The following is a 15,042-nucleotide window of genomic DNA, read 5'->3' on the forward strand; positions in this document are numbered from 1 at the left end:
TTCACTTGGATGACACAAAGTAAACGGTGTATGTATTTTAAACTGGATGGCAGTTGCAAATATTTCATTTTGCTCACCTTAAATCTGGGTTAAAGATGAAAAAACAGGCGATTGTGATTACGATGAGCCAACTGTCGTCCAGTCCAGTTACTTCCTCCTGCACACATCCAGGGAGAAAAGACTTTTCATTCAAGTAGGAGACACCTGGTGGTACAGTGACAGTGAGAGCAAAGAGGAAATAAAGAAAATTAAAAATTAAAAATGTTTGTCTCTGTGTTCCTTTACAAACGTGGGGCCCCACAGTCAGTCACACAATGGGAGGGCAGATCATCAGTTCCACTTACAAACCAACTCAAGCACAAAACAGCTATGTCCATTTATGAGGGGAGGGGGTGCAAATTAAAAGTGCAAATTGCAGTGTAAAAATCTCAGTCAAATTTAAATGTTAAACTGGAAGCCGGGGCGCGTGGAGCATTCTAATGAAGCCATAGAAGAGGATTAATATGCTGGGTAATTGTTGGATCTTTTCTTTCTCTCTAAAGCCCTTTTTTAATCAACAGTCAGCTAATTACTATACTCAGGGATGTTATGAATAAAACACTGTTTGGTTTCATGAAAATGTGGTCTTTCTTTCTGTCCATTCTAAAAGCCACGTTTTTGTGTTTTGTTTTTTTAATAACAGAGGGATTTGATGAAGGATGTAAGAGCAGAGCAATGCTGCAAATTCTGGGCCTCTGACAACAGCTTAACAACAGTTCAGACACGATATATATCTACAATCCCTGGTTTGTTACAAGGCCTCTTCCCAGCTTTAGGCCTTTTAAATCATTGAAAAGATTTGGCCCCTTAATGGCAGCGCTGTGCAGGAGTGTCGCATTACATGTTTGCAGGTCTCATGAAACTTTACAAGAGTTTTAGAAAGCAGCTTCCAAATCGATCTGTTTATTCTGTTCAGTGTTCCTGATGCGGTAATGGGGAATTAATTTCATATCAGCTTTACAAACTGACAACTGTGGAAGGAAGATAAAATGTGGACTAACACTACTAGGGTGAGCGATACTGGGCAGCTAAGGAGACCTCTCCATTACTTCTCATTGACAATGCAGTTCCAACAGTTGGATGGGCACAAAATGTTACTGGTAAATCATTAATACAATTAGTAGCAGTGCTGGAAAAAAATCCTGCTCATCGAAAATGTCAAATATCTAAAAAGAAACATTGAATTACCACGCTTAAATTCAGTTTACTGCTCCACTAATGGAGGGTTTACAGCCAGATGCTAAAGTTTTATAGTTGATTAAATACACTCAACTGTAGACAAGCTCTGATTAAATCAGAAAGGACAACAAATTCTCAACCCATCACCTGTCTACTTTTGTCTGAGTTCCAACTATCCTGTATTTCAGACCCTGCCACACCCACCGACGCTGAGGCACCCTTGCCTTTCCTGTCTGTCCAAGTACTTGACTCCTCCTCCTTAAAGTTCACCCTGCTGCTCACTGACTCATTACTTAGTCAGCACATATAACTATCATGGTTGTATTTTTATTTCCATTTTTATTTGCCATATTACCTGACATCCTGCCCTCATGCATGTCTCTTTCCTGGTCTCCTGTGCTTGCATCTTCTGGCCTTCACCCCCACCTCACACACCTGCAGAGCATCAAGCCTAATCACCCTCTTTAACAGCCAGCTGGCAGCATGCAACCACTGCCAGATTGTGCACTATGATTCCTGTGCAGTCCAACGTTCCTACTCATCTGCTTAAGGCCAGTTCTGTTCATCTTAACGTTTTCTGTTTGCTCCTTGTTACCTGAACTGCTTACATGTGCATTTATTTATTTATTTTTGGTGCTTCTAGCAGCTACCTCTTTTTATTCCAGGCTCTGTTGAACTGGCTCTGCTCACCTGGTAAATGTCTACCTCTGCTTTACTAGACATTAAACTTTAGACAGTTGAATCCAGTGTGAATGTTAGAGATTCCTCTGTTGCAGGTGTTGCCTGCCAGAAAACTTTGAACCTGCCAGCTCCTGATTTTTGTCATTAAATTGCATGAAAACTCACTTCTGTGGGGTTAACCTTCTGTCCAAACACCACCGCAATACATATATCAACTTATGTCCCTTGCTTTCTGCCAGATTATCTATTGTGCCAATCTATTCTCCACAACACTGGGCTCTTGGCTGTCCCCAGACCTTAGCTCAGTTGCCTCATTTGCCAAACTTGTCTGTTTCTGGCCAATGCCTATAAACTAACTGTGATTGCTGCCTTGCATGTTCTACTTGTTTTATTTTGAAAGAGAGTGAACATTTTCCCTGTAGCTGTGCATGTTCATTTATGAGCTATGACCAGAAACATACACACAAACGACAAAACATTTTGAGGGCTTACAGGTGAAGCAAATGTATTTAGGGAGAATGTGACGTAAGTAATATCACCGGTCCACCATATTGATGCAGTAGTAATCCCTAACATCCTGCTCAACTAACATGTGTTACTGGATCTCAGCTCACTGAAGAACATTTTTCCAACCAATAGACTGATGATTTGTGCTATAGACTGTATAAACTGTATCATTTAAACATAAATCTCTACAGAACTGGACTGTTATGGTCCATTTTTGCATTTCTTAGCATTGCCCACACTTGTTTACTTGGCTTGCAGCTGGTCTTCTTTCATATTACCATCATATCAGAAGAAAGCAGAAGCATGGACTTCTCATTGTGACAGCTTGAAAGCATTTTTGTGTTTTACTCATTTGAACACCCACATCAAAAATAAATTTTTATGTCTGAATTTTATGTATGAAATCCAATCTAAATAAACTAGATATTCTTGATTACTTGGCTGAGGGCGAACATGACACACGACTGTGACTTTGCTCAGACTGCCAACATTTTTTGATTTCCTGTACAGAAGACGTCCATTATTTTTAAAGCCAAACAACAATATTTCACAACAAATGTCTCTTTTCTCATTAGTTAGAGCTTTAGTCATTAACTTCTTGTTGCTTTGCTTAGAGGTACTAAGACTATAGGTGTTGTTCAAAACAAGCTTGTTGTCTGTTAATCTTGTAATGCTCTAGCCAAGTGCATTTTATTGTGCAATTGTGTATTATAAAGGAAAGGTACTAGGTACTGAAGTTACAGATGCGTCATCATTTTAAGTCTGAATGGCTTTTAAATGTAAAAGCCAGTTTTTGGCAATCGATACTCAACAAGCTGGAGACAGGACTCTAAATCAGCTTCAGCTAGTTTGTTTGTAATGGTCACATTTTCTGAACCATCAGAACCTGGCTGTGAAGAATGGGGTGGCCCTGTACCACTCTCAAGAATCAACCAAGGCTCTCTTTTCATTGTAGAACCACTTTGCATTATTTTGACAACTAAAGGCACAATGCACCTGTTTATATTGATGTTACTTAGTCTAATGTAGCATCATCATCTGATGAATCTCACTGATGTGAGCCTTCATTAATCTTTACTGGTCATAGGATAAATGACATTTTTGTTATTGTGGATTTTAAACTTGCAGCAGAGACACAAAAGTTTGTTTTCCTCCTTGCAAGTCCAATGTGTGTCTTTTTGAATAGCCTGATGTACTGTATGTTCGTAATGAACATTTTACCTTTAGTGTATTATGAGTAGAGCTGTTATACATTAATGTAATATTTCTGTCAGGCTGGATAGGACTTTCGTAAAGGTGTGTGATGGCAGGAAATTTTTGTGATGATGTGGCGGTTATGCTGCGCTCATTAGTTTGTCAGATAACGTGCTCCCTGCGGGGATATGGCATCCGCCTCCTGCATTGCTAAGCGAAGCACTGACAGCTGTGACATCAAATCACTGTTTGAAAGTGTAACTCATCGCCACGACATTGTGTCATCATAAAAAGGAGGCTATGCCTGCTAGTCTCGGTGCAACAAGCTTCACATCATGACAACCAGCTGCACCAATCTGCTGCATGAAAAAAGTGGGTGGCAGGTGGGGGCTAAAAGAGCTGTTGAGAAAGGGGGAGATGAGAATGAGAGGTAAGACGCATGGGGAATAGCAGTAAAGGTAGGAGGGCAGAGGGGAGTTTGACGTATTGCAATGTGCTGGGGGACAAAGACATGAATGGGAAGGAAAACAAAGGACAGAAAAGAACACAGACAAAGACAAAATGGGTTAAAGCAGAAAACAGATGGATGAGGAGAAAGATGCCTGTTTGAACAGACTGACAATAATCTTATTTAAATCAAACTGCATTTGAAATTAATATTCTGTCCATATCCATGTCACAGAAAAGGAACCAGCATTTCATGACTAATAAAACTTTACTTTCATGGGCTTAGGAAAGGATTCAGAAGACGTTAGTGGTGATCTCATACCTAAATCTTACCCAAAACAGAAAGATAACTGCACATGCATTGTGTCAAAATGTCTCAAACAGAGATGTATCATACACGCTGACACTATAGTATATGACACAGATTTAGATAAAGTGCGATGCATACTTAATGCACTTCTATGCATTCACTGTATGTCCTAGCTTGTATTTCACACGTGACTTTCAAAGAGAACAAGCTTCTATGAAGTCAGCACAGTGTTAAGTGACAAGCTGAGCCTCATACTCTGGGCGTGTGGGGTCTATCATCCTTCCCTGTGTCATGAAAAGCATGTGGTTGACTTGTGTGAATGGTTGCAAAGCAGCAGGGGGTCTCAGGCAATAGTATACCCTTGGGTGCTTTGCAGACTTTCTCCACCAGTTTCAGCTGGTTCCACGCTGAGCTCATCCAGTCAACTCAAATATTGCCCAAAGTTTAGAGGTCGATTATACGTCTCCTGCAGTTGTCAGAATGTTTTTGTAAGACTTTGCTTATCCAGTTTGCCATATGTGTCACAGGTAAAGGTAAAGCAGTATTCTTTCTAAGAAACTTGCCACTTTGTCCTGATTCAACCTTTTAAGAAACTCTTTATTCTGTGTTGACACTTTCCCAAATCTTCCTTCTTGCGTGCATACCATGCTCGGTTTGCATATTGTTCAAACATGATGTTGTTGTGTTAGCAATTATTGCACATTACATTCTAGTGAACCGAAAAAAGGATGTTTGCAGGGGAATGAGATTCGTCACCATAATGGCTGAAACACACACTGCATAGCTTTGCAGATCCAAAGCCAGCAGAGGATTTCACTGCAAATTGGTGTGGTCCCTTTTACAGTGTTCCTCCCTGAGTACTGATAGAGCACTGATAAATCAAGGCAATCACAAGACGATATGGGAAAGACTTTGCAGTAAATCCCACTGCAATCATAAATGTACAGCATCTAAAGGCTTCTGTCTACTCTACCCGTCACTCTCTGTTTCATGCTGTCTTATATTTGCATTCTTTTTCTTCTCCTTCTTCATAAAATTATGTCGACACTGATCCCATCATTATTTTTACAAAACTAATGCTGATTTGCAGTTTAAATGGTCCCTTGCTGTCAGAAGGGCTGCACCAAAATCCTAATGCACTCCACAGCGTTCGCTTTAACTTGGTTGTAGCTCACTCTTACTGATCTTCTCATTCCACTCTGACATCGCAGTGAGAGCTGTGCACAGAGATGCAGAGCAAGCACACACAAGACGCACTGGAAAGTTAAAATGTACAGGTCATTCACGAAAAGTGAGCTCACCACAATGGTTTTATTTGAACACATATCTTGACAGCTTAGTATTCCCAGCTGTTACCTTAACATACGTCACAATGTTTGCCCTACAAATTGAGAAACTGAGACTAGACAAAATTGGTTAAGGTGACAAGTCAAAAACCAGTTTTCCTGAGTAGAGCAGGAGAAGGTAATGATGTTGGTCAAACTAACCAAAAGCATCAGCGAGACATGTGCAATGGAATATTCTTGACACTACCTCAAGCCGCATTTTGGCTTCTGAGAATGATCCAGGATGTGGTCGAGGGCAGTGGTGGAAAGTCATAAGTATCCCTGCCCAAGCGCCATACTTTAATGAGTTTAAGTAAATCTTACAGTACTTTCACATGTTAGTATTTTTACACTATTTTAACTACACGTTTACTTATATAGAAGATCTGAAAACTTCAGATTGATGCTCAGAAAAATCTGTTACATAGTGGAGCAGTTGTACTTTAAGTAAATTTTAAAGTGTGTACTCAGTTCTTCAACTTGATTAAAGACGTTGTACTTATCATTAACAACTAAAACATTTCAGAAAGGACACAACATGAATAACAACAGACTTTTACTGTAGTAAATGCAGTTTCGCCACTTTTTAATTCATTGTTCTGAAATCACACATTGATTGATGACTTACACAGAACTCCAAGCAATCAGTATGAATTACAGCGACATGCAAACCATTTCCCACTTTTCATGGTGGCTGAGCCTTGAGTGGATCTTGCTGAAAAAGCTAGGCAGCTCTTTCTCTCCAATATTTTTATAAATAAATTGTACCTTTAGGTCATAGTGCTCCCCTGAGCGACATCTCTTTATGGAGATGACCCTGGCTTAGTACAATATTCCACACAGTTTTAACACCTCTAGACTTGTGCTGTGAATCACTACAGTGAGCATTTACTAGAAGATCCTGCTGTGGGGCCTACTGCCATGTACATTCATCATTATATCGATGATTTTGTGTATTTCTATTAATGGTGAATGCGGGTGCTTTAGTTGTCACTACCTCATGCCCAGATGTGTAACAGTCTCACAGGAGTTTATTTTACCCAGTTCTGTTGTACAGCTGAAGCTAATGGTGGTGTGGTGCTTCTATTGACCAGCAGGTGGAGAAGTTTTATGGACTGTTGATCTTCCAGCCCCCACCCCTGTCCCTCCTCTGTCTGTGTCATGCTGCCCCTGATGAAAGGAATTCCTGCACAAACTTCATTCTACTCCACAGAGGGAGAACATATGTTGGAGACCTAGCAGAAGCAGAACAGATAGGGTAGAGAAACAAAGCTCTGAGCCTGGACGTATTCTGTTGCTGGATTATTTCTCTCAAGTCAGTGTCTTCATGTGTTTGCATCTGCCCATCAAAGTACACGACTGTGAAAGTTTGTATTTGATGTGTAAATGTGATTGTAACCGCTTGTAGGCATGGATACACCATTTGCTGTGAGCCCTCTTCTCTTCGCCCTTCTACTCTCCCTCCATCTGCACCACCACCTCCTTGTTTGGGCCGCAATGGACTCCTGCTATGATGATGAGGGAGCCCCAAGCCGTTGCATGCCCAAGTTTGAGAACATTGCCTTCAATCGTACTGTGGAGGTATCAAATGTGTGCGGTTCCCCACCTGAGGACTACTGCATGCAGACTGGCTCAACACGCTCTTGCCACTACTGTGATGCATCAGACACTGATCTGAGCCATAATGCCAGCCTCCTGACAGACTTCCACAGGAATGAGGAACCCACATGGTGGCAGAGCCAATCCATGTACTACGGTATCCAGCATCCTAATTCTGTCAACCTCACCCTCCACTTGGGTAAGAGCACATCAGAACATCCTTTGTTCAGTCTGAATCCCACAGTTCTTGAATTTGACTTTGTGCACAGGGTCTCTGTTCCTATGGTGTTGAATATGATGTCCTATTTCATTTTAAAGTGCCTAAAAGCTTGTCATGTGCACTGCATTTGCTGTGTCCGGGATTGGAATATGAATACCAGTAATAGATTTAGCATCCTGATTGTAGATGGATCCCACTGTTAAGAACCTGGTGATGAGATTTCACAGCTATAACTTGCTATGCTTTTGTCACACCAGAGCGATTTAAGAATCGTCTTTTTTTACTTATATTCTGTGCCATCTATATCCTGATAGATTCCTCTGTGTACTGCAGGTCCATTGATGTGGAGCTCTTTAATAGAAAACAGCTGTCCCTAACAACACATGATTTGTATTACTCAGTTGTAACTGTGAGTTATCTTACTACAATACGGCCCAGGCATGGCTTGAAGATGTGTGTGAGTGCATAGCCACAAGGGCATGTCTGGGAATTTGGTTGGATTTAAAGTGGATAAGAAGGACACACAGTTGCATCTGACATGCCTAGATAGCAACTGAGTGATGGCAGAGTGCTGGCCCACATTTATTTTCATGCAGCCCACATAGTGCCATGGAGTATTGGTAATGAACCCATCCAATCCAGTCACAACTCAAGCCGATGAGGCTTTTTATAGCCTGATTTGGGCCAGAACTTGACTAGAGAACAGCCATGACACACAGCAACATAGCAACATGGCTCCAGCATGATTTGAGCCCGACCATGGCCACAAATCAACCTATATGTGTAAATTTAGCTAAAACATCTACATTCCACATCACATCACATCATAAATTGAATAATATTTTCTAATTTACATTCAGTGTTTTCGTTTCAGCAAATGACAAGTGGAGGTTACTTCAACAGTCCTGTAGAACTGACTCGAAATAAACAGAGGCAACTTAATATTTTCAGAGAAATTCAGATAATGAGAAACCTGCAGAAGGGCCCCAAGTTTGGTAAGAGTTAGTCTAGGACCAGGAAACGAGGCCCAGCTGTCCTTAGCTAAGCATTTACATAAAATGCATTTGGAATTCAAACGATACACTTCTTTTCCAGGGAGGTAAATTTCATTACCCTCCTAGCCAGAGTCAGTTTTGCATAGCCAGGGACTTGGTCAGCAGGTCTTCTGCCACGTGAAATTATTAAGATTTTTCCTTCACCTTGGTGAAACTTCACCTCACATAACTTTTGCCAAGAAATCCCTCTGAAACAACACTCTGCACAGCTTTGGGAGATTTTCAAATGTGTTATTACAAATTCTGTCAAAGTCACACAAAAGATTACAGCTGCATTTTCTAAAACACACACACACACACACACACACCTACACACACAAAATAGCACTTGACAAACATGGCTAAATGTTAGTTTTGTGTCTACTATCACAAACTGGGTTACGATTATGGAAAATAAATGTCTGTCATTTATGTTTAGTAGCAAAATAACACTCACCACATGATACAGTACTGTATTTAACTGTGCAGGACTTTTCCAATGCTAGTACAGTAGCATTAGGACTCCCTCATTCACACACTTTTCCTCTGAGAAAATGCATTTAGCTTACTTTGTGTTCACTGCAAACTTTTCTGTATTTGAAAACACTGTTCACTTTATAAAATGTTATAAAAACCAGCTTGAGACCCATGACCATCCAGCGAAAAACTGCTGAAATAAGCAACAGGCTGCATTTGTCATAATTAACGAATTAAACTGTGGCGATTAATGTTACGAAGCATTAAGACAAAACTTTCTATGAAATCACCTCCCACACTATCCACTTATTTACTGAGCTGTGTTTGGTTGAGTATATTGTAGTTTGTGTGTGTTATGTCGTTACAGAGGGTTGTTGTCAACTATGTGCATGAAGAATTTGTGGCCCACTGAAGAAAATGCCTATGGCTTCCTCTCATTTTTGAAAAAAATTAATAAATATTTTAATAGCTTTTGTAGGTACATCAAATAAATCAATCTTATTCTCAATTTTAATATACAACTGGAAAACCATTTAGTCCATCTTCTCTTTGCCTTGAATCACAATACTCTGTCTGTCTCTGCAAATGACAAATAGCATAATGTCTAAATACAAGTATCAAATCAACATAACCCATCAGTGCCAGGTGGGTTCTTTTTTTTTTACCAAGCTAGCACACCCACAACAAATTAAGAAGGAAAAGGAGAATAGAAGGTCATCTTGAATTATAAATTGACCTCTATCCGGTTTAAAAATGAATATGTACCTAGTGATTGAGAGATGTACAGCGACAGTGTGAAACTCTCCAGAGAGCTGACACTTCCCAGAGTGGAGGTAATCCATCACAGTGTGCACTATTAATTTTTCATTTTTCTTGCAGTTATGTTACTGTGTGGCAATGGGGTTGAAATTTAGTTGATTATAAACTGCTGAAGTAGTTTATTCATGTGCTGGTGGGATCTAAGGAATCAGACCTATGGAGGCCTTTGATTAACAAATCAAATTCACACCCATGGGTGTGTGAACCTGGTGACTTGACACTGTACCTGACAAGTCACCAGGTTCACTGATGTGTGCTATGATGTACTCCAATATGATAGTAGAGTATGAAGTCACCAAAATACTGTACAATGGCAAATCCTGTGAGCATTCGTTTAGAGTGGAGTTTCTGGCCACATTTCTAAATTAAGTGCAATATTTAGTGTGCTTTTAGCTCTGTTTTTGCCTCCACACACTGAGGGAAACACCTGAGCTAAGCTTAGTCATTTCCTCAGGGTTTCCGTTGTTTGAATGGATTGAAACACCAAATTGAAAACGAAAGCAATAAACTTAAAGGTCAGTTAAAGGAAACTTCAGAGTCAGGTGGATATTTATGTGTTTGCCATTAGTGTTAGCTAGTTTTATCAACAGCTAGGCTCATGTTTATATGGGCTTCAACTCAGATTACCCACTCTAACTATTTATTCTATGGATGTACAGCATCGTGCAAACACTGAGCAATGTGAGAATGCTTTTAAATATGGTTACATGAACTGTTTTTATTCAGCAATTAGTTTCTTGCAAAGTGCAGTCAAAGGAAAGAGACATGATCAAATCAGTGTTTGGTGTGAAGTGTCCTGGGTACAACTGGGCACAATCTCCCAGGATACAAGTAGCTCGATTCGAGCATCTTTTGGCCACAGTTCTTTGCACTTCTTTGGTCTGAATGGCTTCTTTCTTTTTATGTAATTCCAGACTGACTCCATGATACTAATGGGCTCTGTGGGGGGCATACCATCTGTTGCAGGACCGCTTGATCTTCTCGTGGCTAAAGTTAGTTCGTTATGACACTGGCTGTATGTTTGAGGTCCTTGTCATCCTCGGGATGGTATTTCATGATGGATAAGAATCCACTGTAAACATCTGAAATGCCTAAAATGCAGAGTTCTGTGTGTGTCGCTGTGTGTCTGTGTTGTCTTTCAGCAGTCAGTCAGGGAAGGCCGCTTGTTCAACATTAGAAATTTTCTTGACAGGTCAGATCTCCTCCCTCGTTCTCGGGAGGAGGAAAGTGGGTGCTCCCCATCAGTAAGCTCTGCTTCAAAGGAACAAGACACAGTGACGAAATGATAACAGAAGTTGAGAATGTCAGAACTTTGACCGTAGACAAATTGTTATATCACATGCTCTGAAAGCAGGAAGTGTTTTCATCAAATGGTGAACACTGATTTTCAAAAGCAACTGGATTTGGCTGAGTTTTGAGCCTTTGTTGTTTATAATCTCTGGCTATTTTTTTATGCTGCTGCAGATAAATGTGTAGTGTTGTCTGGATGGTTTGTTATTTCTCAAACAATACCAACATCCACAAGTCTCCCTCAGACTAAACTGACCTTTGCTTCTTTCTGCACTACTCTCAAACATGTTTGTCTGTGCCTCATGCTTTCGGTTTTCCTTTCTGGGCTCGGTCTTCTTCAAAGACTATGTATTCATGACATACAATTTTATGTAAGTAAATATCCTTAAATCCTGCATGCGTGACATCCCTTTGGTCCATATGAAAGCTCTGTGATCCATCTGGGTTGCCTGTGGGGGGTGTCTTCGACATTACTATTTTCTTTTGCCTCTCCAAACAAAACAAGCGCTCTCTGAAGGGAATACAGGCAAATGCTGGGATGATAAACACAGCGGTAGGATGCAGGAACACACATTGCAGCCAGGTCAGAGTGGGTCTGTGGAAGAGCAGCAAGAAAAGGGGGACTCGGGCTGCTTCAAGGGGAGTAAACAAAACATAATAAGGAAGAGGGGGGAGAAAAAAGAAAATGCTGGGTGGTTTGCTGGTATGGAATTGAGGTCAGGTTGTTCCCACAAAGACTTGGTGAGAAACACACACACACACAAATTCAAACAGCACACATTGATGTCTACATCTGGTTCTCATTCAGTGCTGTCAAAGAAAAGCAACATCCTGCCTCAGATGTAAAACAATGATAAAAGTCTGCCACAGTTGGCATGGCACTCTCGCAGCCAGATTACCGCTGCGCACACAAGACACAATTTTCTGTAAAAGAGTAATTCCTTTTATTTATTTATTTATTTTAAGATGAGGCGGAATTGGGAGATAAATCCAGTCATCCGTGTATTTGCTGATCTCAGAAATGCTCAGCTTGGAGTAAACTGATTGTAAATATTGAGTCTACAGTACTTGTGCTGAGTTTAGTCTCAGTCTGGGCACACAAGAGCAGCTGTGTTAAGTTAAGATGCATGACTCAGAATAGGTCAGACACTGTGGTTCTGCAGCTACTTGCTTTTACTCTTAAAGTCGTCTGTGTCCCAAAGACTCAGACAAAGTATTAAATACATCAAGTGTGTACTCCTGAAAGAGGATGAATCACGATTCATTAAACATTATGCATTAAAAAGATACAAATATCCTTTGCAATTAGTCTTTATTTCATCACAGGGGATATCGGCGAATGTTTCATCTTCTGCCTCTTTTATGCTTTTTGCCTCAGTCCCAGCAGGGCTGATTTCACCTCATGCAGCGAGTAAATGAAAGCTAAATGATCTTAGGGCTCTTAAAGGAAAGATACCATTAGAGATTGTTGCAGAGACAAGAGACCAAGATGCCTGGTTCTGATTTGGCAGAGAAAAGCAACAGATGTCATTATTGCTCTGCTAGAGGATGGCATCCTTCTATGAATCTGCAGAGTGGCTGAGGCTTGGTATCTAATGATGTAGAAAAAAATCCCCAAGAGCGCAATGAAGAAGCCTGTTAGGAGAGTTTCTACATGTTACTTCGTCCTCTGGTCTCAGTATGACTTCAGTTTGTGTCTGCCCAGTTAATCCCCCTTCAAGTTGCACACAATTTGGCAGATTCTGACTGTGTGTTCAGACTCAGGAAGTATAACTGTGCAAGTCTCCCTGATATGGCTCCGAGATTATTGATTGTAGAGTTCACAGTGACTAGACAATAGAAAGAATGACACCACTCAAAAAGAAGCACAGAATTTCCATTTGCTTTGAGATTAAAAAAGAAGTTGTAAACTTTCCTACAAAACCAAAGAAATGCACCTGAGTTCTCCACACAGGATAAAATATGAAGAACAAGTAATTTTTGCTCATTAATTCAAAGCATCTGAGGATGCAAAATGCAAAAATGAATGTGCAATATGCAAAAGTGCATTCTTCCCTAACCTTTCCTCTCATTTAATTAAACATGTACTTTAGAGACTCCTGCCTCAACTTATTATGCACCTTCAGAAAGTACTTTACAGAAATGTCTTCTGTTAAAGTGCAACATCTATTACAGCACAACTTGGTTGGATCTGCTTAATCCTCCAACTCAAATGTAAATCTGGGTATATCTCCATATTTGTTCTGGATCCTCAAGGTGCACAGATTGTGCTCTGAAACCTGTTTGCCTTTATTATAGATTGAAGTCGAATCACTGTTTTAGGGTGAATACAACTCTATGAAACGTTTTACTTATGTTCTCTCTTTCTCCTTACAACATCATCATATATCTATGGCTCAGTTATTAAAAACTTTGTCATACTTTGACCTCATTTTACTCATTCACTTTCTTTTGATCACGTTGCTTTTGTGCGATATACTAGACACGTTTTATTTTTTTATTTCTGTGAGTGTGCATCCACTGGCCTATTCTATTGTACAATAAATTAGAAAAAAAACATGTTTGTCTCTTTTCCTTTGACCTGTGTTTCACTTCTTAGGGCCCCATTATGATCTGAATAATGAGAAAATAATCCTGGGTATTCTTTTACTTCTGCAGGAATGACCTAGAGGCCCAGGATATTAAGATCATCCTCCATTGTTTTTGTACTCTGTATAATGCAATTATGTCATTTTTTATTTGCTCTCAGGCTGTAAAATATCACCCCTTGTTATTTGTCTCTTACATAATCTGTGTAACTACAGTGGATCTCATTTTAACAGCAATTCTTTCAACTATTCCATTCAAAGCTAATAATACATGTTTTCCATAGGGAAGGCCTTTGAGATAACCTATATACGGCTGAAATTCTACACCAGTCGGCCAGAGAGCTTCGCCATCTACAAGCGTACAGAGGAGGATGGGCCCTGGGTCCCTTACCAGTATTACAGTGCCTCTTGTAAAAAGACCTATAGGAAGGAAGCTAAGGGCTACATTCGCCCAGGAGATGATGATGAGAGGACAGCTTTATGTACAGATGAGTTCAGCGATATCTCCCCCCTCACCGGGGGAAACGTGGCTTTCTCCACCCTGGAGGGACGACCCAGTGCGTACAACTTTGACCAAAGTGTTTTATTACAGGTGAGAGTGCATTTTGTTTTGTGTACATTAGCTGTTTTTTTTTCAAATCCTGGTTGACACGTTTATTCCTGGCTTCACCTTTTGTCTTCTACTTCTCGAATTGAAGATCCCAACTAGAAAAACAACATCACGATAAACTAAAAAACTTAAAGAAAAAAAATGTTTCTTGAAGAGACAAATGTTTCAAATACATTATACATGAAAAAAACTTGTTTACTTGTTTGATGCCTGTAGTTTGCTTCTCTTAACTGCATTAATCTCAAAGGCATGATGACAATCCATAATGGATGGCAGATCCTGCTAGTTTTGACTTTGCCAAGATTTATTTTTCCATTTTTAACAAAAGGGCATATTACTCTCTTCTGTACATTTCATTTCATAGATGACGACTGTAACAGCGCTATGTAAACCTACGTTTATAACACAATGTGATGCTCCTAGTCACCAACTCAAACATCAAAACTCCTCCGTTCCCCTAGACTTTCACACAATCAAACATACCATACAGTAGCTCTACGCATATATATGCATGCTTTCAAGCCTTTTTCAAAGCATCTGAGGGAAATGTTGATTAACATTAATGAAGCCTTGAGAGGGCTGTGCTGAATTAATGGCAGCCTCTTGAGGGGAAGTCTAGGGGTGGGCACAGTAGAGAATGGCTAAAAATAAGCAAATTAAGTACTTAACGCAGCCACTCCTTTCTTTTGACAAGTGTGTGAGCGTGCACATGCACATGTACCA

At 40.1% G+C, this 15,042-nt stretch overlaps 1 protein-coding gene across 2 annotated transcripts in view; it reads left to right on the forward strand.

Moving 5' to 3' along the window:
- Positions 1-6,907: 6,907 nt before the first annotated feature.
- Positions 6,908-15,042, forward strand: part of lamc3 (laminin, gamma 3) — an 89,707-nt gene continuing 81,572 nt past the window's right edge. The window contains exons 1-3 of one of the 2 annotated variants that reach the window (XM_026356470.1): positions 6,908-6,997; positions 7,091-7,480; positions 13,994-14,301. In XM_026356470.1, the coding sequence (XP_026212255.1) occupies positions 7,093-7,480; positions 13,994-14,301 (696 nt within the window). In that variant the 5' untranslated portion in view covers positions 6,908-6,997; positions 7,091-7,092. The other variant, XM_026356471.1, reaches the window with a different exon arrangement.

Source organism: Anabas testudineus, chromosome 12 (genome assembly GCF_900324465.2).
Source record: "Anabas testudineus chromosome 12, fAnaTes1.2, whole genome shotgun sequence".
NCBI classification, from domain to species: Eukaryota; Metazoa; Chordata; class Actinopteri; order Anabantiformes; family Anabantidae; genus Anabas; species Anabas testudineus.